This window comes from Lepidochelys kempii, chromosome 3 (assembly GCF_965140285.1).
Source record: "Lepidochelys kempii isolate rLepKem1 chromosome 3, rLepKem1.hap1, whole genome shotgun sequence".
In the NCBI taxonomy this organism is placed as follows: Eukaryota; Metazoa; Chordata; order Testudines; family Cheloniidae; genus Lepidochelys; species Lepidochelys kempii.
Window position 1 is genome coordinate 69,976,089 of NC_136382.1, and position 25,513 is coordinate 70,001,601.

The 25,513-nt window shown below is 43.8% G+C and overlaps 1 protein-coding gene across 3 annotated transcripts in view; it reads right to left on the reverse strand.

Annotated features, from left to right (window-relative positions):
- UBE2J1 (ubiquitin conjugating enzyme E2 J1) overlaps nucleotides 1–19,719 on the reverse strand; it is a 65,721-nt gene extending 46,002 nt beyond the window's left edge. For 2 of the 3 annotated variants that reach the window (XM_073336717.2, XM_073336716.1), the window contains exons 1-2: nucleotides 19,584–19,719; nucleotides 3,796–3,869 (exon numbers count right to left, since the gene is read on the reverse strand). In XM_073336717.2, the coding sequence (XP_073192818.1) occupies nucleotides 3,796–3,869; nucleotides 19,584–19,614 (105 nt within the window). In that variant the 5' untranslated portion in view covers nucleotides 19,615–19,719. The remainder of the gene's footprint in view (nucleotides 1–3,795; nucleotides 3,870–19,583) is intronic. The other variant, XM_073336715.2, reaches the window with a different exon arrangement.
- Nucleotides 19,720–25,513: the final 5,794 nt, after the last annotated feature.

Here is a 25,513-nt window from a genome sequence, read left to right on the forward strand (position 1 = left end):
TTTCCATGTATGACTTATTTTTTATTGCGCTTTCTAGAGGTGCAATTTTTGGTTGCTGGATGTTGTTAAGTTTCAACAGAGCTCTCAGCTTACAGCACAAGATCACAGTCATTTTTCACCTAATGAGCCTGAACTGTGGGTTCTTCATAAACTATGAAAGTATTCATGATATGTGGTGCAAACTCCTTTAGAGCCTCTAACCTATGGAGACTGGCAGAGATTAAACTCTGCAACACATTAAAACTATTATTATGATCGTTCCCCTTTCTAAAAAATGAAATGTAATCCTCATCATATTCAAGATGATAAAGAGGTGCTTTGAACCAGCTATTCCATCTGATTATTACAGGGGTTGGTGGTATGCAAGGACTTTTCCCTTTTTCAATTAGAAACATACAAAACTGTGCTTTCATTGTAGGCCTGACAGTGAAAGCCTGTTTTATAGTCACAACAAATGCATTTACTTTTAAAAGTATTTTCATCCACAAATCGCCAACAAGGTTAAGGAAATGCATCATAAACATCAGGTGTACTGCATTTAAAAATAAAGGTTTCAAACCTCAATCCCAAACTCTCACCATGTAATGACATTATCTGTCACAAATGCAGTCATGCAATCAAATGGTATTATGAATTTCTCAACAGTTTCCCTTACTGCCTGGATTACTGTTTTAAATTAACTGCTTCCAAAACCTCATAACTCAATAAAAATACTTCCAGCTTGTTTTGTTCATGCGGAGCTGAAGTAGCTTTGTTGTCACTGCTTGTTGGGCCAAGGATGGCGAGAATATTGAGTACATATCTGTCTTCAGCATCAATAGTTTCATCTGCTACCATGCTTTTCTTTTAAATCTTGAAAGTATGCGTGTTGGGCTGTTAGTCCCAGGATATTAGAGAGATAAGGTGAGTAAGGTAGTATCTTTTATTGGACCAACTTCTCTCATCTTTCTCACCAATAGACATTATCTTTTATTGGACTAACTTCTGTTGGTGAGAGAGACGAGAGAAGTCAGTCCAATAAAAGATATTATCTCACCCACCTTGTCTCTCCAATTACTGAATGCCATATTCAAAATTCTTTAGAAAGTTTTACTTACCCAACTGGTCTGCACTAGGTATAACTCCAGTGTGTGTTCCAGATTGCATTCTAAAAACCCTCTGAGTTTTGAATTGTGAAGGATATACAAGAGGGAGAAAAGGCTTCTGTTAAGCTGAAAGCTTCATATCTCCTGTAAAGCTGCTCTTCGATCTTAGTAGTAAACAGCTGTTTTCTGACGTTTCAGATTTCTGTTTTCCTCCACTTGTAATGCCTCTGGTTGGTACTTATGTGTTGCACTTTCCAGATGCTTGTTACAGCTAGTGTTTCTGGTAAAATCAATATGCTGCACTAGATACAAAATAACTTTCCTTTGTTTTCATTAAATGTTTGAGAATATTGCTGTGCTCGTTGCTTAGCACTTAATTTTGCCAATTTTTACTCATATTTTGTTGCTGGCGTTGTTGTCCACTATTTACCATTATTCAAAGGTTTGCATATTCCAACCATTTTAACTTTTTCACTTCCGCTGACAACTCAAAAAAATCATGATCGCTTACTGTTAATTAAGACATGCTCTCTGTTTTCACAGTTGAGTTGAAATCAACAGCAAAATTTACAGGGTCTGGGGACAGTGGTGACCAACACTGAGAAAGTCATATCCCTACTCATGACTAATGCTAAATGCTGGATCACAGCTGTATGTTTGCCCACCTACTTATCACTCTTGAAAGGACAGAATATAGTACTGTCAACATTTATTCAGGTTTTGCTTCTCACTGTTCTCTCCCCAGGAGAGAGAGACTGTCCTAATAAGGAATCAGCAGATTCATACAAACTACCAGCAAATAACATCCTGAAATAGGCCTTCATATTCTTACTATTACAAAAATCCAGGTACTGTTTATCCCTGAACTTGGTTTAAAACACTGGAATTAAAATAAAACAGAAATATAAGTGAAAAAATAAAAGTTGATATTTTACCAAAATCATTATTCAGGAGAAAAACTGCAAGCAAAAACAAAAGCTAATCAATAACAATAATCTGTACTTTATAGCACCCAAAAGCGTGTTAAGTGCTCTACGTATGCTAACTGCACTAAGCTTTTCTGCAAAAATTCCACCAAAGGACAAAGTCCCAACATTTAGGGCTTCTGTTTTTTAAGGTTTCAGAGTAGCAGCCGTGTTAGTCTGTATTCGCAAAAAGGAAAGGAGTACTTGTGGCACCTTAGAGACTAACAAATTTATTTGAGCATAAGCTTTCGTGAGGAAGTGAGCTGTAGCTCACAAAAGCTTATGCTCAAATAAATTGGTGAGTCTCTAAGGTGCCACAAGTACTCCTTTTCTTTTTGTTTTTTAAGGTTTACTTTTAGAAATTTTTGGGTTGTGTGTAGATATCCAAAAATGGGGGGTTTTCAGGGCTCTCTCTCTCTGTATATGTTGTAATGAGTAATCTGTTTGTAATGTAGTACTGTTTCAAACAGCACTATGTTAAAGCACACTAGGGAACCTTTAGTATGTACCAGCAAGGTCTACAGGAACAAATTAACGTGCAACACTTTAGCACAGGGGTTCTCAAACTTCGTTGCACCACAACCCATTTCTGACAACAAAAATTATGACATGATCCCAGGAGGGGTGACCAAAGCTTGAGCCCACTCAAGCTCTGCCACCCCAGGTTGGGGGGAAGAGTCAAAGCTAAAGCCCGAGCCCCACTGGCCTGTGCAAGGGTACAAAGCTGAAGCCCAAGTGCTTCAGCCCCAGGCAGGGTGCCTGTAACTTGAGCCCCACCACTCAGGGCGGAGGACCTCGGGTTTTGGCTTTGGGTTGGTGGGGCTCAGGCTTCAGCCCTGCGCTCCAGCCAGTCTAAGCCAGCCCTGGTGACGCACTTTGGGGGTCCCAACCCACAGTTTGAGAACCGCTGCTTTAGTGCACTTAGAAAATCACACCCTCCAAGTCTGCATTACTGCTCCATGTAGACAAGCCTGTAGATACAAATAACCATTTCTGGTGTTTACTGGATAAACACCCCTCATTTTTTTTCCCTTTTTTTAAAAATTGGGGGGTTTTCCAGCTACAACCTAAAACCAGAAACTCTACAATACTGTAACATAAATCGTTAGGATATATTTTTTTTAAGTTTCGTCTTGTCCGCTCTAGAATTTCACCTTTCCTCAAATTTTTGACTGTTTATAATATTTCCAGGACTGAGACTGCAGCATAGAGAGCATCATTAGGGTAAGATTTTTTTTTTTTAAAAAGGTGAGATCCTGCAACTGCTCCCTTCTGCTCCCACTGAACAACCAGTTACTTCAATGGGCTCCCATGTATGCACAGGGCTGCACACATGTCAATCCAATTACAGGATCTAGCCTTAAACTTTCTGCTAGGGTAACTTCATAACATGAATTTCTTTTTAGATGTATAACCACTTCACATTTAAATTATGATGTTATGCAATTCCCAGGGGAAAAACATTGCAACAATGTGACATGACTATTTAGATAAAATCTTAACTTTTATTATGTACTTTTTACCGATGAGACAACTCCATGAAGTCATTACATTAAAAATGTTCCTGGTAGTTTTCAAGGAAGGAAAAAATAAAAATCTGACCATTTTAATAAGGTCTATTAATCTCCAAAACCAAAATTAAATATTATGTATGGACTTAAAGCAATGTAACCAGGCAGAAAAATATTAGGTATTATACAGCAGAGACAAACTAACAGCTACAGCAAATATACACAGAAACTAACCTCCAAGGGCTGTGCATGGTAATGATCTGTAGGATCCTTCAATTCGGCTGCTTCCTTCATTAAACGTTTGACAGCTGAAAAAGGAAATTTGGTATATCAGTATGAAAAGCTCCCTTAAAAAATAAAAAAAATAAAATATACGGGAGATTTTGTTAGCATTATCTTGAAGGAGTCACTTCATATAACAAAGTAGCTTATATGGTACAGCACACCATGTTTCTCTCACATGACTTCATTCTCAGATGCACATGATAAATTACTCAGATAGGGTACAGGATTTAATGAGTCATAAGAGCACAAAGTTCTGAGAAAAATTATATTTAGTTGTTTCACAGTTTCCCAAATAATGTATCTCAACATTATGAGTAAATTGTAGGTGATTTATTAATTCGGCCCTTACATTAAAGCTGAGGGGGGGAATACAACATTTACTAGGTTTTCACAATTGCTTTCAACAAATACAGATGAACAAGAAATACCTATCATTATATTTTATCACAAGAAGAACCTCCTTGCATTTCAGCAATTGCCTAAAAAAAGTAAGGGCTTGTCTACACTACTGCTTAAGTCAATGTAGCTTACATTGCTCAGGGGTGTGAAAAAAACACCCGCTGAGAGACCTAAGTTACATTGACTTAAAGCGCTGTCTACACCAGGCTATGTCAGCAGGAGACACTCTGGTGCTGCCATAGCTTCCACCTCTCGTTGAGGTGGGTAAAATTATGTCAATGGGAGAACACTCTCTCGTCAACATAGCCCATCTTCACCAGATGCGCTACATCAACAGCTGAATCCATGCAGCTATGCCAATGTAGCACACTAGTGAAGACAAGCCCTAAAAAACTTTACACCTTGACTGCTAACTGTCAGAAAAGTTACATAACTATTATCTTTAACAGTGCAAACAAAATCATTGAGAGATTTCTATGAGAGGACCGAACATTGGAAAGTACACGGGGACACACAGATACACTTTACATTTTGCCATTGAAAACATACATACGTGGTGCCCGAAACATTTACCCCGCATGTAGTACCTTGATAACTAAGCCTACCAGTAAGGATGAAAAATACTTGTGCCACCATTCCCACACTAAAGCCTCAGTTCGGGCCAGGTGAAGAGATAGCCTCCACTCCTTCCCAGGTGCTTGGAAAGGTGAGACTGCTGCAATTTCTATCAGGGTGCTGTCCCTGGACCATGAATGGTAGCTCGATCTTTCATATCACTCGCATAGTAATAATTGTTTGATAAGTGTGAAGCCCCACACCCACCTGACCCTGTCTTATTACTGCAATAAAAGAGAAGGAAGCTCTCTGTGTTGCCCCTTCCACCCTCAGCCTCATGGTCATAGGCACTGACTTTTATTTTTCTCCATTCTGAAGTCCCGTCATCACTCCGCCTCCTCCCACTCTCACTCCACCCCCAGCCCCCAAGGCGCCTGCCCTCACTCCACCCCGAGCCCCCCGCTCGCTGTTCTCTGCCCTCCCGCAATCTCCTCCCCAAGATGCCAAAAAGCTGATCAGCAGCACCGCCCATCAGCTATGGCTGGTTGGAGCTGCGCACCCACTATTTTTTTTCTGTGGGTGCTCCAGCCCTGCAGCACTTTTTGGCCCGAGGGTTACATCGGGGTGCGAATCTGTATCGAGGGCTGGGTAGGAAGGCTGTGCCTCCCCAAACAGCCTGGCCCCTGCCCCTTTCCACCTCCTCCCACTTCCTGCCCCGATTGCCTCCCTCAGAACCTCTGACCCATCCAACCTCACCTGCTCCTTGTCCCCTGACCACCCACTCCCGGGACCCCACGCCCCAAACCAGCCCCCCGGGACCCCACCCCCTAACGCCCCCCCGCTCCCTGTCTGCCCCCTGCAACCCTTATCCACACCCCTGCCCCCTGACAGGCCCCCCCAGGACCCCACCCCCTATCCAACCCCCCAGTTCCCCGTCCCCTGACTGCCCTGACCCCTATCCACACCCCCACCCGCTGACAGGCCCCCCGGAACTCCCACACCTATCCAACCCCCCCACTCCCACCCCCTTACCATGCAGCTCAGAGCAGCAGGAGCTCGCAGTCTCACCGCCCGGCCGGAGCCAGCCACGCTGCCCACATGGCGGCATAGCTACAGGGGAGGGGGGACAACAGGGGAGGGGCCGGGGGCTAGCCTCCCTGGCCAGGAGCTCATGGGCCGGGCAGGACAGTCACACGGGTCGGATGTGGCCCGTGGGCCGGAGTTTGCCCACCTTGGTCAAGAAGATACCATCAGAGATGCTTAGTTTTGCAGTTCTCAAACTGTGGATATGTCTCTCCAGAGATAACATGCTTGTTAACAGCAAAAATGTTTTTTTAAATAAATAAATAATATAAAGAGGTGAGAAATAATAGACCTCAAACCTCTTGTCCCTCTGCAAATTTGTGTAAACAGAGTCAGTCCCTTACTTCTCTCTAAAAGTGCAAAGTTTCAAAAAGTTCAATGGATAGAAGGTTGTTGGGGGCAGAATAGACCAAGACAAGGAGAAGAAGTCTGGAGATAAATGTGAGAAGGGAGAGACAGGCAGTAGAAACAAAAGGGAAACTGTTTGAGCAGCATATTCCAGAAGTCTTCAGGTCTTTCTGAATGTAGCCTTCATTGATTTGAGATCTACCATACCATTCTCTCACTAGAAGGGAAAACCTATAATGGCAGCAGGCTGTAAAAGAGTCCCAGTTTGGAAATAAGAACCAATCAAGAAATACATGTTTGCTGAAGTTTTAAAGAAAGTCACACCAGTGAATTGGTGGAAGTCACTTAAACACTTGGATTCAGAGACTGTTGAAGCGATAGCAGCAGTAATTTCTTCTACCAGTGTAGAAATAATATTTCCTTCCTTTGGACTAATTCATTCCAAACTGAGAAATCGTTTGGGACCTGAAAAAGCAGGAAAGCTTCTTTTTCTTTTCCAGTTTATGAACAAACAGGAAAATGAAGGTGAAGATGACTGAGTTAGCTGCAGAAGCCAATATTTTAAGTTTCTCATGTTGACCTGGCTGACACAGTCAATTTAATTTTTGTTTTTCTAAATATTTCATTTAACTATTTTATTTTAAAACAATTTTAACAAAAACAAACCTGATTTTAAAAAATGTGAATGTTTAACTACATTCAAAAAATCATGTTTGTTTTGTTAAAATATTATATTTTTGCTGTTGAAGAAAAAAATCCAGAATACATAACATTGTTGTTTTAGTTAAATAAAAAAATGTAAATGTCTGTCTGGTGATGCTCTCCTCCTAACACAGCATAGCAAGAAAATCCTCCAAATATTAATAATTAACCTGTTGAATTGGAGATATTTATGAAGTCACTGGGCGGTGAACTATCTGCTTCAATTACCTTTGGTAAATGAAATAACCAAACAATCATTCATTTTCTGATAGAGCTGTAAAACTAATCTGAAAAGTTTTCAAAATAAATCACTTTAAAAATGTACAGTGTGTACCCTCTAAAAATGAAACCTACATCTATCTCTGAGTTGTGACGAATATGTATTAAGGTTATAACAACCAACAAGAATGCACTTTTATGTAGAAATCCATGATTAAATCGAGTCTTCCTGACTAGTGATTTAAATCATGATATGGCAGAAATGATATGAGAACGAATAGAAAAAACATATTTCTTTGATTACAACTTTCATTAATCTGACCCTGTGTACAGAGTGACTAAATCCACAGAAACATCTTCAGATATAAGATATAATCCTTTATCCAAAACCAAGAAAACCTTCATAAATTCAGTTAAAAGTATTTATTTGAAGGCTAATCAAGGCTACTTGTACATTTCAAATCTGGTGGGAAGTTTGATTTGCAGAATGAATCACAAAGTTCTCCTATGAAAATGAGAACTGCTATTTAAGCCAGGTAAACAGCACCTCTGATTTGTCAGATTAGGTGCAGCAGATTTCAGTATAAAACTTATCACAAGGATAAAGGAAAGCAGGGCATCTGCTCTAGAAATGGAACTGAGTTAGCAGAACAATTTTAAACATGGTTTTAATCCTGTTCATGCTAACACAGTTTAGGCATATTTTGGCTAGCCAAGGTAAGCAGTCAAATCAGTTTTTAAAATGCATTTATATCTAGAAAACCTGGAGTTTAATCAGTGGAGTGTCAGTGCCCGTGGATGATGGTGACATTTGAAAGTGGATAGGCAAATCTGACAGAGAACTGAGGTGTCTGGACAATGAAGTCCTTGAAAAGTTACCTTCTGATAATTTTTACAATGTACGCCAAGTAAAATTAACCACATCTTGACTATTTTATACAATTCATTTACAAAGTAACCATATTATTTATAAACAGAACATTTTTAAGCCATGAAATACAACAGTGTGGTGATACTATTAAAAAGAAATAGAAAAGGGAGTCATCTGACTAACAAAGTTCTGACCTATGTAAACTCAAGTAAATGTGTATCAATTTTTATATTCTCTGGGAGGAGATGGCTTGATCCTTAGAAACTACAGATTAAAAAAATAGAAGGATGAGGAGATATTCTAAAAGGCTGTGTCTTACTGAGGTAATATAACAGAGGCCTTGAAATGTCCAAGGATTGAATTTCTTCTCTCCTGAGGAGTTTTGGAAAGATAACTGGTTACATTAACAGAGTAATACAAATGAAAGTCCAACACAACTTTGGGACTAGAGTTAGGATAAGTTCTCAACATAACCCTGTCTCTATGAAAAGTTGTGTAAAAAGGATCAGTCATCAGAGCCTGGTGTTTACATCAGCCAGAAGGGTCACAAATGGAGACTAAAAAGGCTCCTTTGAGTGTAAGGTTGTGTGAAGTGCATTCAGAAAGAAGCTCAAAGGGAGGTTCCATAAGGTTTGAAAGGACAATACTGAGATCCCATACTGGAGGTGGTTCTCTCGCTGGTGGATATGCATGCAGTAACCTCTTTGGAAATCTAGATACTGTGGGGTAAGTAAAAAAAAATGAACACGACTGCACAGATGGGTAGCAAGCCAACATCACTGCAAAATGGATTTTGATTAAATTGAATGAACAAGTCCAGAATGTTTGAAATAGAGCTGTTGATTAATCACAGTTAACTCATGCGATTAACTCAAAAAAATTAATCATGATTAAAAAAATTAATCAGGATTAATCGCAGTTTTAAGCACACTATTACACAATAGAATACCAATTGACATGTATTAAATATTTTGGATGTTTTTCTATATTTTTATATAAAAATGTGTTGTAACTGAAATAAAAGTATATATTATTTTTATTACAAATATTTGCACTGTAAAAATAATAAAATAGTATTTTTCAATTCACCTCATACAAGTACTATAGTGCAATCTTTTTGTCGTGAAAGTGCAGTTTACAAATGTAGATTTTTTTTTTTAACATAACAGCACTCAAAAACAAAACAATGTAAAACTTTTGAGTGATCTTGTAGGCTCTGTCCTACTTCTTGTTCAGCCAATCACTAAGACAAACAAGTTTGTTTACATTTACGGAAGATAATGCTGCGCTCTTCTTATTTAAAATGCCACCAAAAGTGAGAACCAGCATTTGCATGGCACTTTTGTAGTTGGGATTGCAAGATATTTACGTGCCAGATATGCCAAACATTCGTATGCCCCTTCATGCTTCGGCCTCCATTCCAGAGGACATGCTTCCATGATGATGACGCTCATTAAAAATAATGCGTTAATTAAATTTGTGACTGAACTCCTTGGGGGAGAACTGTACGTCCCCTGCTCTGTTTTACACACATTCCGCCATATATTTCATATCAGTCTCGAATGATGACTCAGCACATGTTCATTTTAAGAACGCGTTCACTGCAGATTTGACAAAACGCAAAGAAGATACCAATATGAGATTTCTAAAGATAGCTATAGCACTCAACCCAAGGTTTAAGAATCTGATATAACTTCCAAAATCTGAGAGGGACGAGGTGTGGAGCATGCTTGCAGAAGTCTTAAAAAAGCAACACTCCAATGCGGAAAACTACACAACCCGAACCACCAAAAAAGAAAATCAACTTTGTACTGGTGGCATCTGATTCAGATGATGAAAATGAACATGCGCCGGTCCACACTGCTTTGGATTGTTATTGAGCAGAACACGTCATCAGCATGGACGCATGTCCCCTGGAATGGTGGTTGAAGCACAAAGGGACATATGAATTTTAGCGCAGTTGGCAAATAAATACCTTGCAATCCCAACTACAAAAGTGCTATGCAAATGCCTGTTCTCACTTTCAGGTAACACTGTAAACAAGAAGCGGGCAGCATTATCTCCTGCAAATATAAGCAAACTTGCGATTGGCTGAACAAGGAGGAGGACCGTGTGGACTTGCAGGCTCTAAAAGTTTACATTGTTTTATTTTTGAATGCAGGTTTTTTTGTTCATAATTCTACATTTTTAAGTTAAACTTTCATGATAAAGAGATTGCTCTACAGTACTTGTATTAGGTGAATTGAAAAATACTATTTCTTTTGTTTTTTTACAGTGCAAATACTTGTAATCAAAAATAAATATGACGTGAGCACTGTACACTTTGTATTCTGTGCTGTAATTGAAATCAATATATTTGAAAATGTAGAAAACATCCAAAAATATTTAAACAAACAGTATTCTATTATTAACAGTGAGATTAATCGCGATTAATTTTTTTTAGTCGCTTGACAACCCAAGTTTGAAATGCAGAACACAGTTGAGGATTCTAGACATATGAACCTCCAACAGATCACAGTTTGTGTTGAACTGCACAAATGGAAAATCTTTTGCATTTAGAGGAGTAAGTCTTTCTCATGGAGAATTTTCTACTTTGTAGTAGGATTTCTTATACTAACAGGGAGTGGTCTCTCTGTCAGTAGCACTCAACTTGCCAACATCCAGGCTGTTGAATGTAGTGACCTCCTGTCTGGGTGAACTATGTGACTTTGGTTCTGCAATACTATATCTGGGCAGTCTAGAAGTGGTATGGAAGGCTAGACAGACATTCTGAGGAGGCTGGTCAGCCAGAACTTTCTTTGCCAATTTGATGCTAGCAGAATCAGTGTAGCTACATCCTGTCTTACTTTGCATATGCCTCTTGGAATCAAAGAATTTGGTAGAAAAAAAGTATGTACATGGGACCTTGATCCCATAGTACAAGGAAGGCATCTTGCAATAATCCTGGGCACGTCTCCCCTATCTTTGCTACCAACCAACTCTGTAATGGAATTTCCCCACCAATGAAATGTTGGCTTGATGACAGAGCTCTTCAAAGACCACATATCATTGGTGATGGATTGTCTGCTAGGTTGTTTCTGACTCCCAAACAAAAAGAGTGACTTGAGGGTGTCCCATTTTGATGACACTATGTCCATAACTTGATCACCACCTGACATGGAAGTAATGAGTAGGCATTTCCTTGCTTCTTTAAACAGTACAATGCAGATGTGCTGTCTGTGAGAATCTCAACTGTGAAGTTCTGTAGAACAGACTGGCATGCATAGCATTGCAGTCTGACTGCTCTTTGTTCTAGTAAATTTATGTGAAGAGCCATGGCCTTCTGAGACCAAGTTCTTTACATCTGGAGGTAGTCCAATTATACTCCCCAATGCAACTGTGATTCACTTCTTTGTAAGAGGAGGTGTGAAGAAGAGTATGCTCTTCTAAACATCTTTGTGGTCTAACACAGTGCTAGCTGGATGTTTGCTTCCTCATTCTTGTAAAGAACAAATGACACACTAAGCAGTGGTCAGGAACATGGCTTTCCCTGAGATAAAATAGACAGCAGATGCAGCTCTCTGTAAATGGGATTAAACAATCACAGGGTGGGCATGGTTTAAAGCTTCAAGGTTTAGAATCCATCATTTTTTGCATGGGTAGAGACACCCAGTCCTGAGGAACAAATTAAATTTAGTTTGATTTTTAAAAAATATATAACCAAATAAAAAAAATGTGGGGAAAAACCTTAAAGGGAATTAACCCTGACTATCTAATTTGCAAGAGAAGTAAATTCCACAGGGCAGCACACAGACACCACTCATTACATCTCACTGTCATGGGCACTAAGAGGGAACTGAGAGACAGTTGTGACCACTCTGCCCTTTACGCCGTTGGGTGGATGGGCACAAGGACATGAATAGTGCAAGTGTGGCCCAACAGACATTGCTATTCGAAAGATTCCTCTCTTGCATGTATGTGCACCTAGAGTGTGAGCCACGCTGACATATACCCGCAGAACAACTTTGGTATACTTTTAAAATGTTTGCCATAATTTTATTTGCAAAGTTTTGTTTATAATTCATTTTATATCATGTTATATATTAACAGGTGAGTCATTTTTAAAACTTACTTTTAAACCCATATATTAACATGGGGAAATCACAAGCCTGCTGAATTTAAAATTCAGTTTTTCTGCAGTCATTGCTATTTAGTGCAGCAGGTGCAAAGAAATAGTTTCATTTAAAAGTCTCTTGTTAAGAGCAAGTAGGAATGGTAACAGCCAGATTTCCAGATTAACCACACGTACCTGTCCTAGACACCCAGCACCCCAAACTGCCGTTCAGTGCAACTCTTACTTTCAATGACATGGCAAACCATATAAAATAAGTGTGCCTGAATATCTCATCAATTAACATGTGTGGTAAATCAGATCTAAATATTTATATTAATTATAAAAGTCTGCTTCCCTAAAATCTGTTGTATGCAGTGTTGCTGTAGCTGTGTTGGTCTCAGACTATTAGAGAGACAAGGTGAGTGAGGTTATATCTTTTACTGGCCCCTGAAATCTGTTTATTAAAATACAGAAACACAAGATAACATTTTATTTGCAATGTGACTGTTCTTATAATCCTACAGTTGTAGAATTATCTGAGGAATCACATCTGTATTTTAGCAATAAATGCATTAAAATATAAAAGCAGGACCGCTTAGTGAATGTTCACCACAATTAAAAAAATGTCAGACTACAGAGGGCCACAAGTCTTCCCAACCCCGCTCAGACGCATATGGGGAGTATTTGTGGGGATGGCGCAGCAACTAGGAAGAGGGTGCAAAGAGCCTACCTGACACTTATAGAATATGTCATCTTAAAATTAACTCCCTTCTGTCTTCAGTATTAATAATAGGATGACATGGCTGAGAAGTGGAGCCACTGCTCCATGCTAGTGCCACTAGTAATAATGCCCATCTCCCCAAACAGCGTGGGAAGGGGAAGAGCAATGGTGGAGCCATAGACCCAACTCCTTTTGCCATGGGCAATCCCAAGAAGCCCCAAGAGAAATTCAGGCTGAGCCAGCCAGCCAACCAGAATTCCTCTGGGACTCCTGCTACAGTGCAACCTCACCCGATCCTGCTCTACTTACAACTTCCCTTTCCAATGCAATGCTGTTCCTTTGAGGCACAATACAACCCATAATTGAATATTTCTTGCTCAAAGTTCTAATAAATAAATGAATGTACCAATGTAACCAATCAGTGTTATCAACTATATAGATGTCACTAAGAAGTATTTTAATGAAACAAGACACCTAGTCAATACATGTTGACACTTGTTATTATCATGGCCCTGATTCTGCAAAGCCTTTTGCATATGTGTAACTTTACACACTGTGAGTAGTCCCACTGATTTATACACAAACATCTTAGTATGTTTGTAAAATTAAATAATTCCGCTAAACATTTCTTTTATCCTTTAAAACAACAATTGTGCGCTATAATTTGATTATGCCTTCCCTAATTCAATCCTTCCTTCTCCAGTTGTTCCTCACGTAACACAAACAACATGTACACATATACAGATAGAACACACATTTGCATGTGCAAAATGGTAATTGCATACATTTTTAAAACTCTAAGCAGTGCCAGTGAAAAATATGGCCCAAAAAGTTTATATGTTTTATCTATTTATATCTTGAACTTGGGCATTTTGTAAAATAAATTGTTATGCTATACATTTAAAATGTAAACTAACTGTTAACAAAAGGGATTTTCTAAATGTACATACATACCTAAGGGAGAAAACACAAATGAAGAGCTGTCAGACTTTTATATCTTATCACAAGATTGTAGTCCAACTGTCTGTTTTTTCACAAACTGTTAATAAATTCTCTAATATCAAACCTCAGAAAGTCACAAAATCCTAAATCAAGGTTAAAAAAATTGAAAACACCCAGTGCTACAATACTGGAAAACATGAACGTAATCCAAACAACCTTACCTCTGCCACAGTCCACCACCCGCATAATACCCTAAGTAAAGCAGGTGTCTGTCTATGACAGTCTTGTTTATGGTATCAGGTTTTTTTGTTTGTTTTTTTGTTTTTTGATGAATGTAAGAAGGAGAGTACACATGCCAAGACAAGTCCACGTTTCATAAATACAGCATTTTATACCTTCTTCTGATCAACTGTTCTTGCTAGCACCATCCTCTCTATACTAGCCCTTGAACATGAAGGCTATCAGGTCTTCCTCAGTCTTCTTTTCTCAGAACTAAACACATTCAGGGTTGTTGTTGTTTTTAAATCTTTCCTCATGGGGCAGTTTTCTAAACCTTTTATCATTTTTGTTGTTCTCCTCTGGACTCTCTCCAATTTGTTCCTATCTTTCTTAAAGTGTAGCACCCAGAAGTGGAGATAGTACTCCAGCTGAGGTCTCACCAGTGCTGAGCAAAGCGGGACAATTACCTCCTGTCTCTTACACACGACACTCCTGTATATATATCCCAAACTAATTGGACATCTACAGGCAGTATACTAAGGATACTGGTGGATGGCACCAGTTATAGGTCGTCAAAAAGGCTGCTACATTTTACACACAAAAGCATGATCTATTGTTTTTAGGACCTCTTCTAATCATAAGTGTTACTTATAAACAGCTGGTGGTAAGCAGGCGAAGAAAACACAGTTACCTTTTCCTTAACTGGTGTTCTTCAGGATGTGTTGCTCATGTCTATTCCACAGCAGGTGTGTGTGCTCGCCACGTGCACCGGTGCCAGAAGTTTTTCCCCTAGCAGTACCTGTGGGGGGGGAGCGCCCCCCAGCGACCCCTGGAGTGGCGCCTGCCTGGCGTGGTATAAGGGGAGCTGCGCACTCCCCCCACCCTCAGTTCCTTCTTGAGAGACAACTCCGAGAGAGGGGAAGGAGGGCAGGATGTGGAACACACATGAGCAACACATCTCGAAGAATACCAGTTACAGAAAAGGTAACTGTCTTTTCTTCTTCGAGTGATTGCTCATGTGTATTCCACAACAGGTGATTCCAAGTTATATCCGTTGGAGGTGGGTAGAAGTTCACAAGTTCCCAGGACGGAGGACAGCCCTGTCAAACCCCTGTGTCATCCCTGGTTTGGAGGATGATCGCATAGTGCGAGGTGAACATGTGAACCAAAGACCACATGGCGGACCTACAAACGTCCTGGATGGGTACGTGGATCACAAAGGCAGCCGACAAGGCCTGCGCCCAAGTCGAGTGTGCCCTCAAAATGGGTGGCGGAGAACACCCGCCAACTCATAACAGCAGCGGATGCACCAAGTGATCTAACTGGAAAGCCGCTGAGTCGAAATCGGCTGGCCCCTCGCACGCTCAGCCGAGGTGACGATCAGTTGCAAGGATTTTCTGAATGGCTTCGTCCACTTGAGGTAGAAAGCCAGAGCCCGCTGCACATTGAGTGTGTGAAGACTGCACTCCTCACTGGACGCATGAGGCTTGGGGCAGAGGACCGGTAGAAAAATGTCCTGACCCATGTGATAGGTGGAGATCACCTTCGGGAGGAATGCGGGGTGTGGGCAGAGCTGGACCTTGTTCTTATGAAAGACCGTGTATAGCGGCTCGGAGGTCAGGGCCCTGAGCTCCGAGACTCGCCTGGCTGACGTGATTGCAACCAGGAAGGCCACCTTCCATGAGAGGTGAGACCAGGGCCCTCAGGTGGAGGAGGTAATCAAGGATAAGCTGGATTAGGGTGGCCACCGGGGAGACACCCTGGTCCGCCGCCCATCTAGAGAAACTGGACCACTTCGCCAAATAAGTGCGGCGAATGGAGGGCTGTCTACTTTCGAGGAGGACGCGCTGAACCTGTTCTGCGCACGTCCTTTCCTCTCCGCCTAACCACTGAGCAGCCACGCCGTGAGGTGAAGCGCCGCTAGGTTTGGATGGAGGAGGCACCCCTGATCCTGAAAGAGGACCTGGGCCTTGTCCGTCTTTACCTTTTCCAGGACCCTGCTGATTAGAGGGAATGGTGGAAAGGCGAAGAGAAGTCACCTTGGCAAGAGAAAGGCATCGGAGGTAGCATCCCTCCCCAGACCCCCGCAGAGCAGAACCGGGGGCATCACCGACACGTGATCCAAGAGTTGCAGGCAAACCCTGGTTGTTGTCACTGGGAACCTTGTGACCAAGTGGATGAGACCTTTTAGGATCTCGAATCTGTTTGGCGAGAGAGACGCCCTGGCCGACTCTGCGTCCAGGAGCGCCCCGATAAACTCTATGCATTGGACCGGGACTAACGTGGAACGGTGCACCTGGACAGGAGTGCCACGTGATCCCTCACCTGCGACCGGGAGGTGCCCCTGACACGCCAATCATCCAAATAAGGAAATATCTGAACCCTCCGCCGTCTGAGGTAGGCCGCTACCACCGACATGCATTTTGTAAACAACCTGGGGGCAGTGGACAGACCAAATGGGAGGACCGTGAATTAGTAATGATACTGTCCCACCACGAAACGGAAGAAGCGCCTGTGTCCCTCGAATATGTGGATGTGGAAGTACACGTCCTGTAGGTTGAGGGCAGCATACCTGTCCCCGGGATCCAGGGAGCGAAGGATGGAGGCCAGGGAGACCATGTGGAACTTGAGCTTCACCATGTACTGGTTCAGACCTCGCAGGTCCAGGATGGGCCTGAGCATCCCTTTGGCCTTTAGGATAAGGAAATAATGGGAGTAATATCCCTTGCCCATGAACTCCTCGGGCACCACCTCTATCGCTCCTAGTCCTAGGAGCCGCCCCACCTCCTGCCTGAGCAGAGGATCATGCGAGGAGTCCCCCAAGAGGGACGGGGGGGGTGGTTGTGTGGGGAGGAAGTAAACTGGAGGGTGTAACCCCAGGAGATGGTGTTGAGGACCCATTGGTGTGAGGTTAGCCGCGACCATTCCAGGAGGAAAGCACACAACCGGTTGGAGAAGGGGAGCTTTATTGGATCCCTGGTGAGGACTGGCGGGGTGCCCCTGAGCATCCCGTCAAAAAGCCTTTTCCCCACCTGCTTGCCCTTGGAGGACCCAGGCTGGGAGGGAGCGGGGGGAGGCAAGCCGAGACTGTCTCTATGGGCGTCTCTTATAGTCCTGCTGCTTCTTATGGGCGCCCTCATACTTCAGGAGGGCGGCCTGGGTGGGAGTCTGCTGTGGTTTGAACTTAGGTTTTGCTGGAGCAGGGACATAGAGGCCCAGAGTCTGGAGGGTCATGCAGGAGTCTTTCATGCCATGCAGCCTTGTATCTGTTTCCTCCACAAACAGAGCTTTCCCATCAAACAGGAGATCCTGCATGGAAGACTGCACCTTGTTGGACAGCCCAGAGAGCAGGAGTCATGACACCCGTCTCATGGACACCGCGGAGGCCATGGATCATGGGGCCGTGTCCGCAGCATCCAAGGCTGCCTGCAGGGACGTCCTAGCGGCCGCTGCCCCTTTCTCCACTAGCGCCTTGAACTCCTTCCTATTGCGCTCCTGGAGAGAGTCCTCGAACTTGGGCAGGGAACCCCATAGATTGAATTTGTACCGGCCCAGGAGAGCCTCATGGTTTGCCACTCGTAAATGGAAGCTCAAAGACAAATACATTTTCCTTCCAAAAGAGTCCAGTCTCTGAGAGTCTTTGTTCTTTGGGGTTGGGGCTGGCTGACCCTGCCATTCCCTGTGGTTGACCGACTCGACCACCAGGAAGTTGGGCACTGGGTGGGCATACAAGTACTCATGCCTTTAGTGGGTACAAAGTACTTGTGTTCCACCTTTTTAGAGATGGGGGCCAACGAGGCCTGTGTTTGCCACAGGGCATTTGAAATCTTAGCCACCCCTTCATGGAGAGCCAAGGCCACCCTACCTGGTGCAGATGGGGACAACACATTAAACAGGGCTCCTCCATCTCCTCTGCTTGGAGTTGGAGGCTTGCTGCCACCCTCTTTAAGAGTTCTTGATGGGCCCTGAAGTCCTCCTGCGGGGTAGAGACGCGATCACCTCCTCCGGGAAGGTGGAGGAGGCCAGTACGGTGCTTTGGGTGTCGTCCGTCACTGGAGGGTCCACCACCTAGTTGGACTCTGGGCACGGGGCCGAGGACTTCCCACTGACTCCTTTCTTGGGTGTCTGGAGAGGGAGGCCAACGGTGCCTCCGAAGCTCTGACCACTGAGCGGGCTCCCACCGGAGCTGCGCAGGAGACGATGGTGCCCACTGGTACCATTGGACTGGCCACAACAGGACAGTGGGGTGGGAGGAGGTATTGTTTCATATTCTCTGTGTATATATAAAGTCTGCTGCAGTTTCCACGATATGCATCTGATGAAGTGAGCTGTAGCTCACGAAAGCTTATGCTCTAATAAATTGGTTAGTCTCTAAGGTGCCACAAGTACTCCTTTTCTTTTAACATTTCACTAGGATCGTGTATTTACTAGGGGTGGGGCCAGCACGCAAAGCCTCCCTAGTCCCTGCGCCTAGGAGCCACAGGGACATGTTTCTCCTGGGAGCAGCGCCGAGCCTGGACAGACAGGGAACCTGCCTTAGCCCTGCTGCGCTGCCGGCCGGATTTTTAACGGGGGATTTTTAAAGGGGGCCCAGGGTCCCCTTTCAACCGGGCGTTCCAGTAGAAAACCCAACGCCTGGCAACCCTAACTGCTCTATATATTATACCCTGAAATGTACATACAATATTTATATTCCAGTTGATTTTATAGTTATATGGTAAAAATGAGAAAGTGCAGAATTTTTCAGGAATAGTGTGCTGTGACACTTTTGTATTTTATATGTTTGATTTTGTAAACAAGTCATTTTTAAGGGAGGTGAAACTCGGGGCACTCAAGACAAAGCAGACTCCTGCAAGGGGTCCAGTAGTCTGGAAAGGTTGAGAGCCACTGGTGTAAAGAATGGGGGATCCTGGTGAGGAAGAGTTGGGGGCAACAGAGCCCCTGGCCCGGTGGGGAGAATACGGACTCGGGTGTGAAGGCAATAGGGAGGAGAATGGGGGACCCTGCAGTGCGGGAAGAAGGGAAGGGAGCCCTGGCACAATGGGGGGACCATCATGGGGCAAAGGGGGGGGGCAGAGCCCCGGGCGAAGGAGACTGGGGGACCCAGGTGGGCAGAGGGCGAGTGGGGTGCGGCTACGCGAGGGTGTCGGGCACACAGAGGCTGTGGCATGGGTGGGGGGAGCGAACGCCCAGAGCCCCTGGAGAGAAGGGCGACCTGGGAGTGGGGTTCAGCCATTTCCCCGCCCCCCGGAAGGGGCTCGCTGCTGGTCCAGCTCAGCGTCTCCCCCCGGGGCCGAGAGCGCAGCGGGCAGGGCGAGGGAGCGACCGCGTCGCCCTGGGGCTGAGGAGGCTCCCAGGCCCGCAGACCCCATCCCGGCCGCTGACTCCGGCCTACCAGCGCCTCCCGGCCCGCTCCTCCCGCGGCCCAACCCCGGGCCGCTGCGGCCTGTACCCCTCGCCGGGCCGAGGCCTCGAGGGAGGCCGCCAGCCGCTGCCCCAGCGCAGGGCGAGGAGGGAGCCGGCTCCCGCCCAGGCAGGCGGCCCCGGAAGACGTTGCCGGGTCCCGCGGCCCCTCGCTCGCTCACCCGGGCTCTTCAGGTTGTAGCGGGTCTCCATGGCGCGGACGTTGGGCCAGAGGCGGACGGCGGCTCCCTGCGACCGGCCCGGCGGCGGCCGCTCCCCGCTGTGCGGTGGCCGGGGGCGGGGACTCGCGCGTCGGCGGCTGACTCGGCTCCGGCTGCGGCAGGAACCTGCCCTGACGTGGCAGCTGCCGCTCTGTGACTCCGGCAGGGAGGGGCCCCGACATGCCTCCCGGCCCCGGCCTCGGCCTCTTCCCCGATACTGCTCCCCACGCTGCCCCTCTCCTCAGTTCCCGCCTCCGTCCCCCTTCTGGTAGCGCCCCCACCGCCAATACTCCTCCTGATACTGCCCCATCCGCGTGTCCCGCCCCTTGTCCCTGATACTCTCCCTAATACGCACCCCTTATCCTCAGTGCCTTACACCGCCCCCATCCCCCTCCCGATACCACTCCCATCCTCGATTCCGTCCCTCCAATGCAGCTCTCATCCCCCTGTCTTCCTCCTGATACCGCCCCCATCCCCTATACTGCCTCCTTTCCCAATCCCCTTCCTGATACCCCCCTGATACCCCTCCTCATGCTGCCCCCATCCCAGATAGCCCTATTGATACCACCCCATCTCAAATACCCTACTAATACTGGCCCCATCCCTGATGCCACCACCCCCAATAAAGTCCCCCATGCCTGGCTCCCATCCTGATCCCTCCCACATCCCTGATCCCCTTCCTGATACCATGCCTATTCCTGATACCTCTGCTGACACTGCCCCCATCCCTGCTACCACCCCCAGCACAGTCCTCATCCCTGATTCCCCTTCTCCCTCGATACCATCCCCAATACAACCTCTCATCCCCGATACCTCTCCTGGTATTGCCCCTACCCTGATACACTCCCTGCACCCCTAATGGTACTGCCTCCAATCTGCCACTACAGCCCCTCCACTGCTGACACAACCTCCCTGCTAATGTTGCCCCCATCCCTGATATGACTCCTAATACCTCCCCCATCCTAATACAGTCCCACTGCCAACACCTCTATCCTGATACAACCCACACTGCTGACATTGCCCCCACACCTGATCCCTTCTGATCTCCAATACCCAACCCAATACCACCCTGATAAATCCCCACCATCAGTAGTGCCTCCATCCCCAGTATCTCTCCCAATACCACCTTATTGCTCATACTGCCCTCTCCCTGATACCCTGATCATACCTCTCTCACCCTGATACATCCCCACTACTGATACTTTCCCTGCCTTGTTACATCCCCATCACTTATACCCTTCTCAGTACCATCTTGCATAACACCTTCATCCCACATACCCTTCCCAATATCTCCCCGGTGTTGATGCACCCTTACCTGGGATACTGACCTAATTACTTAGATTGAAAGCTCTTGGGGAGAGGGACTGTCCTTTGTTCTGTGTTTGTACCATGCCTAGGACAGTGGGTCCTGGTCCATGACTGAGACACCTAGGCGTTATGATAATGCAAATAATAAGAAAACAGGCACCTACATTTATAAAAGTAACCTGATTTTCAGTGCTACTGAATTCCTGTTGACTTCAGTGGGAGCTGTGGGCCAGCAGCATCTCTGAGTCAGCCCCCTTTTACTGACGTGCCTAATTTTAGTCACTTAAGTTTGAAAATGTTGGTCTTGGCACCAGGTTTACCATTTATGTTGTTGTTCCCTATTTCTTGTCCCTTCCTCCATATCTTTTCCTTCCCATCTCACCGTTCTCATATCCTATGTCCCTCTGTAAACCATCAGCAGTGGAAACCAGTCACAAGCAGAAAGGTCGAACACTGCTATGGTTACACACACCGGTAAATTTTTGCCTACTTAATTTACCTTTTAGTTTCAATTCCAAAAGTTACTCTTCACTTTCTACTCCTAAAATTGTTGCATAGTGTTGTTGGCGTAGCATGGCAATTTAAGAGTTAACTGCATTTCAGTAGCAGACAAGTATACAGGGCAAAATTCTGGGTGCAGTAGTTGAAGGAAGAGGGCATATATAACCTTGCCTCTCACCATGACTCACCCATACAGCAGGAGGGGAGGATTCCAACACAGAACTCAGAAGTGCATTAGGCTGGGAGATTAGCTATTACATCAGCTGGTGAACAAAAAGACCCATTGTTCTGTAGGTAATGTCCAAGAATACATGGCCCTATCTTGGGTGCATAATCATCATAGAAACATAGAAGTGTAGGACTGGAAGGAACTTCAATAGGTCATCTAGTCCAATAGGTCATCTAGTCCAGTCTCCTGCATTCAAGGCAGGATTAAGTAATAACTAGACCATTCCTGACAGGTGTTTATCTAACCTGTTCCTAAAAAACTCCAATGACAGAGATTCCACAACCTCCCGACGCAATTTGTTGCAGTGCTTAACTACTCTGACAGGAAGTTTTTCCTACTGTCCAACCTAAACCTCCCTTGCTGCAATTTAACCCCATTGCTTCTTGTCCTCTCCTCAGAAGTTACAGAGAACAATTTTTCACCCTTCTCCTTGTAACAACATTTATGTACAGTACTTGAAAACTGTTATCATGTCCCCTCTTAGTCTTCTCTTCTCCAGACTAAACAAACCCCGTTTTTTCAATATTTCCTCATAGGACATGGTTTCTAGAACTCTAATCATTTTTATTGCTCTCCTCTGGACTTTCTACGATTTATACACATCTTTCCTGAATTGTGGCGCCCAGAACTGGACACATTACTCCAGTTGAAGCCTCATCAGTGCTAAATAGTGATTTAGCACTGATGAGACCATTTCTCCAGTTTGTCTAGATCATTTTGAATTTTAATCCCATCCTCCAAAGCACTTGCAACCCCTTCCATCTTGATAATCTTCCACAAGCTTTATAAGTATACTCTCTAGGCCATTATCTAAATCATTTATCAAGATATTGAACAGAACCAGACCCAGGACTGATCCCTGTGTGACCCCACTAGATATGTCCTTCCAGCTTGACTGTGAACTCCTGATAACTACTCTCTGGAAATGTTTTTTCAACCAGTTATGCACCCACCTTATAGTAGCTCCATCTACGCTATATTTCCCTAGTTTGTTTATGAGAAGGTCATGCAAGGCTGTACCAAAATCCTTACTAAAGTCAAGATATAGCACATCTACCACTTCCCCCCATCCACAAGGCTTGTTACCCTGTCAAAGAAAGCTATTAGTTTGGTTTGACATGATTTGTTCTTGACAAATCCGTGTTGACTGTTACTTGTCACCTTATTATCTTCTAGGTGTTTGCAAATTGATTGCTTATTTGCTCCAACTGTCAGGGTACTGAATTTAAACTGACTGGTCTATAATTCCCTGGGTTGTCCTTATTCCTCTTTGTATAGATCGGCACTATATTTGCCACCTTTCAGTCCTCTGAAATATCTCCAATCTCTCTCATCAGCAGTTTAGGGGGTCTGACATCTTCAGATGGTATGTTGCAGGCACGAGGAATGGTACATGTGAATTTCTCCCACTTGTTTTTAAAGGATCAGTAAGGAGTGGCATAGCACACAAACTTGCCCATCCTCCCTCACTTGGCTACCCTGAGTCATCTTGCCACATACTAGTAGAATGGCTCTGGGACTCAGTACATGGCCAGACCCTTTCACTCACTATTATAATAAGAAAAGGAGTACTTGTGGCACCTTAGAGACTAACCAATTTATTTGAGCATAAGCTTTCGTGAGCTACAGCTCACGAAAGCTTATGCTCAAATAAATTGGTTAGTCTCTAAGGTGCCACAAGTACTCCTTTTCTTTTTGCGAATACAGACTAACACGGCTGTTACTCTGAAACCTATTATAATAAGGGCAGTATTTTGCCCACAATCTGTAAAGAAATTTAGAATCCTCCTTGCTGAAGGCCATTTTAAATAAAGATGTCATCAGGTGAATACTTGTGTAGTTCAAATAGAGTAAAATTTAGATGAGTTGACTGTTGTCTCTGTTTGGATTATAGTAATTGTGCTTGACAGCGGTTACAGCATCACTTAATATAGCTCACAAAGGAAGCACCTGCAGTTAATATGAACAATTAGTTTCTAGCTAGAAGAAGAAATACACAGTCATCATAACTACATCAGACAAAATATTACTGAAACAATCCGAATACAGACTTAATTTTTAAAAAGTAGGACTCCATTGTAGTTTTACCCATTCAATTAAATTATATCTTTGCCAGTTTGGGAACATGGGTAACCATACTAGGTTTAACTCCACCTCTTGATTACCTTTAGATACATGTAGGAAGCTAGGTTTTAACTACCAACTCTCCATGCTACCTGCTGGCTTGTAATAGCCTCCAATTGAAGAACAGGGTGAACCATGGCTGCAAGCACAGCTTCACTAATTTCCATAGGCAATATTGCCAACCTCAGAAGTCAGGGCCCCCAGTATCATGATTTTTTTAAAATTACATTTTTAGAGGTGTGGGGGGATTATTTGCCTTCTGGTTCCAAGCCTTTATCGTGCACCACTGCAACCTTGAGGGCTAGAAACTTTGTTTTATAAATGAAGGGTGAGATTCTCATATAATCACTTGACAGATCTGGGACTTTAAGTAAAAACATCAAATACCATGAGACTTGTAGTAAAGCCACAAATGTTGGCAATACTGCATTGGACCTGCACACACAGTCACATGATCTAACTAGACTATTTCCCATGCTGAAAAACTAAAAGAGCTCAGCTGTAGCACACAGAAACTAAAATGTACCTGTTTTTACATTGCTACAGCAAACAAATATTTCCTTCTTTAAGACTATATGCAGTCACCAGAGAAAGAAACAAGATTTTACAGCTCTTCATAAATAGTGGCCTCCTTCAGGATACTTAGGATAACCACTACTGCTGACCCCAAGCATTAAAAAAGATCATGAATCAGGCCTCAGAAAAAGAGATTAACCACATTTTTACTTTTTACACAATCAGCTCACAAACACATGGTTTTTGACACTGGTAAAGGAAAATGGTATGGTTAATGCATGTTTTATATCTAGGTTGGATACATTTTTCTGTGCTCTTGTGGATATTAGTGAATTAAAATAACTGATGTGAAATTTAATCATTGTTCATTTTCTCCTGCAGGTCAAGTAATTATGTGAGAATGGCTGATAAAAACACCCCTTCCGTTTCCCGGCCTCTCAGCTCCCAGCAGCTGGGGACAAGGGCTGATGGAGCTCAACACAGAGCCCAGGTTTTCATACAACAGGGATTTGGTCTGTTCAAGACGAATTGCAATATAACATCTTGTTAACTAGAGCCTATGTAAATAACTGCATTTTTATATATTTTGATCTTTTAAATACACATGCAAATAATTTCTTCAGAGGGAGTTTTTTGAGATCTCAAAAGTTTGTGGAAAAGTATAATAGTTTCTTTTAAAAAGCAGTATCCTCCACTGACACCAAGGACCAGAACATTTAAAACACATTGCTTTATTGATTTACAATGTCTAGCCTTTCAACTCAGGCATTTGGCTGAAAGAATTTAAATAACCAAAATAAACTTTTTTAAAACTAATATATTAATTTATATAGTTTTTATAATATGTTTCTATTATAAAACTGAACAACTCTTTCTTATTTGGAACACATATTGATAGATTATTATATTGTGCTCATTACATACTGGGTCAGATCAATGGTCCATCTAGCCCAGCATCCTGTCTTCCAACCATGGCCAATGCCAGATGCTTCAAAGGGAATGAACAGAACAGGGCAGTTTCAATTAATCCATCCCCTGCCATCCAGTCTCAGAATCTGGCAGTCAGAGGTTTAGGGACACCTAGAGCCTGGGGTTGCATCCCTAACCATCTTGGCTAATAGCCATTCATGAACCTACCCTCCATGAACTTATCTAATTCTTTTTTGAACCCAGTTAATAGTTTTGGCCTTCACAACATCCCCTAGCAACAAGA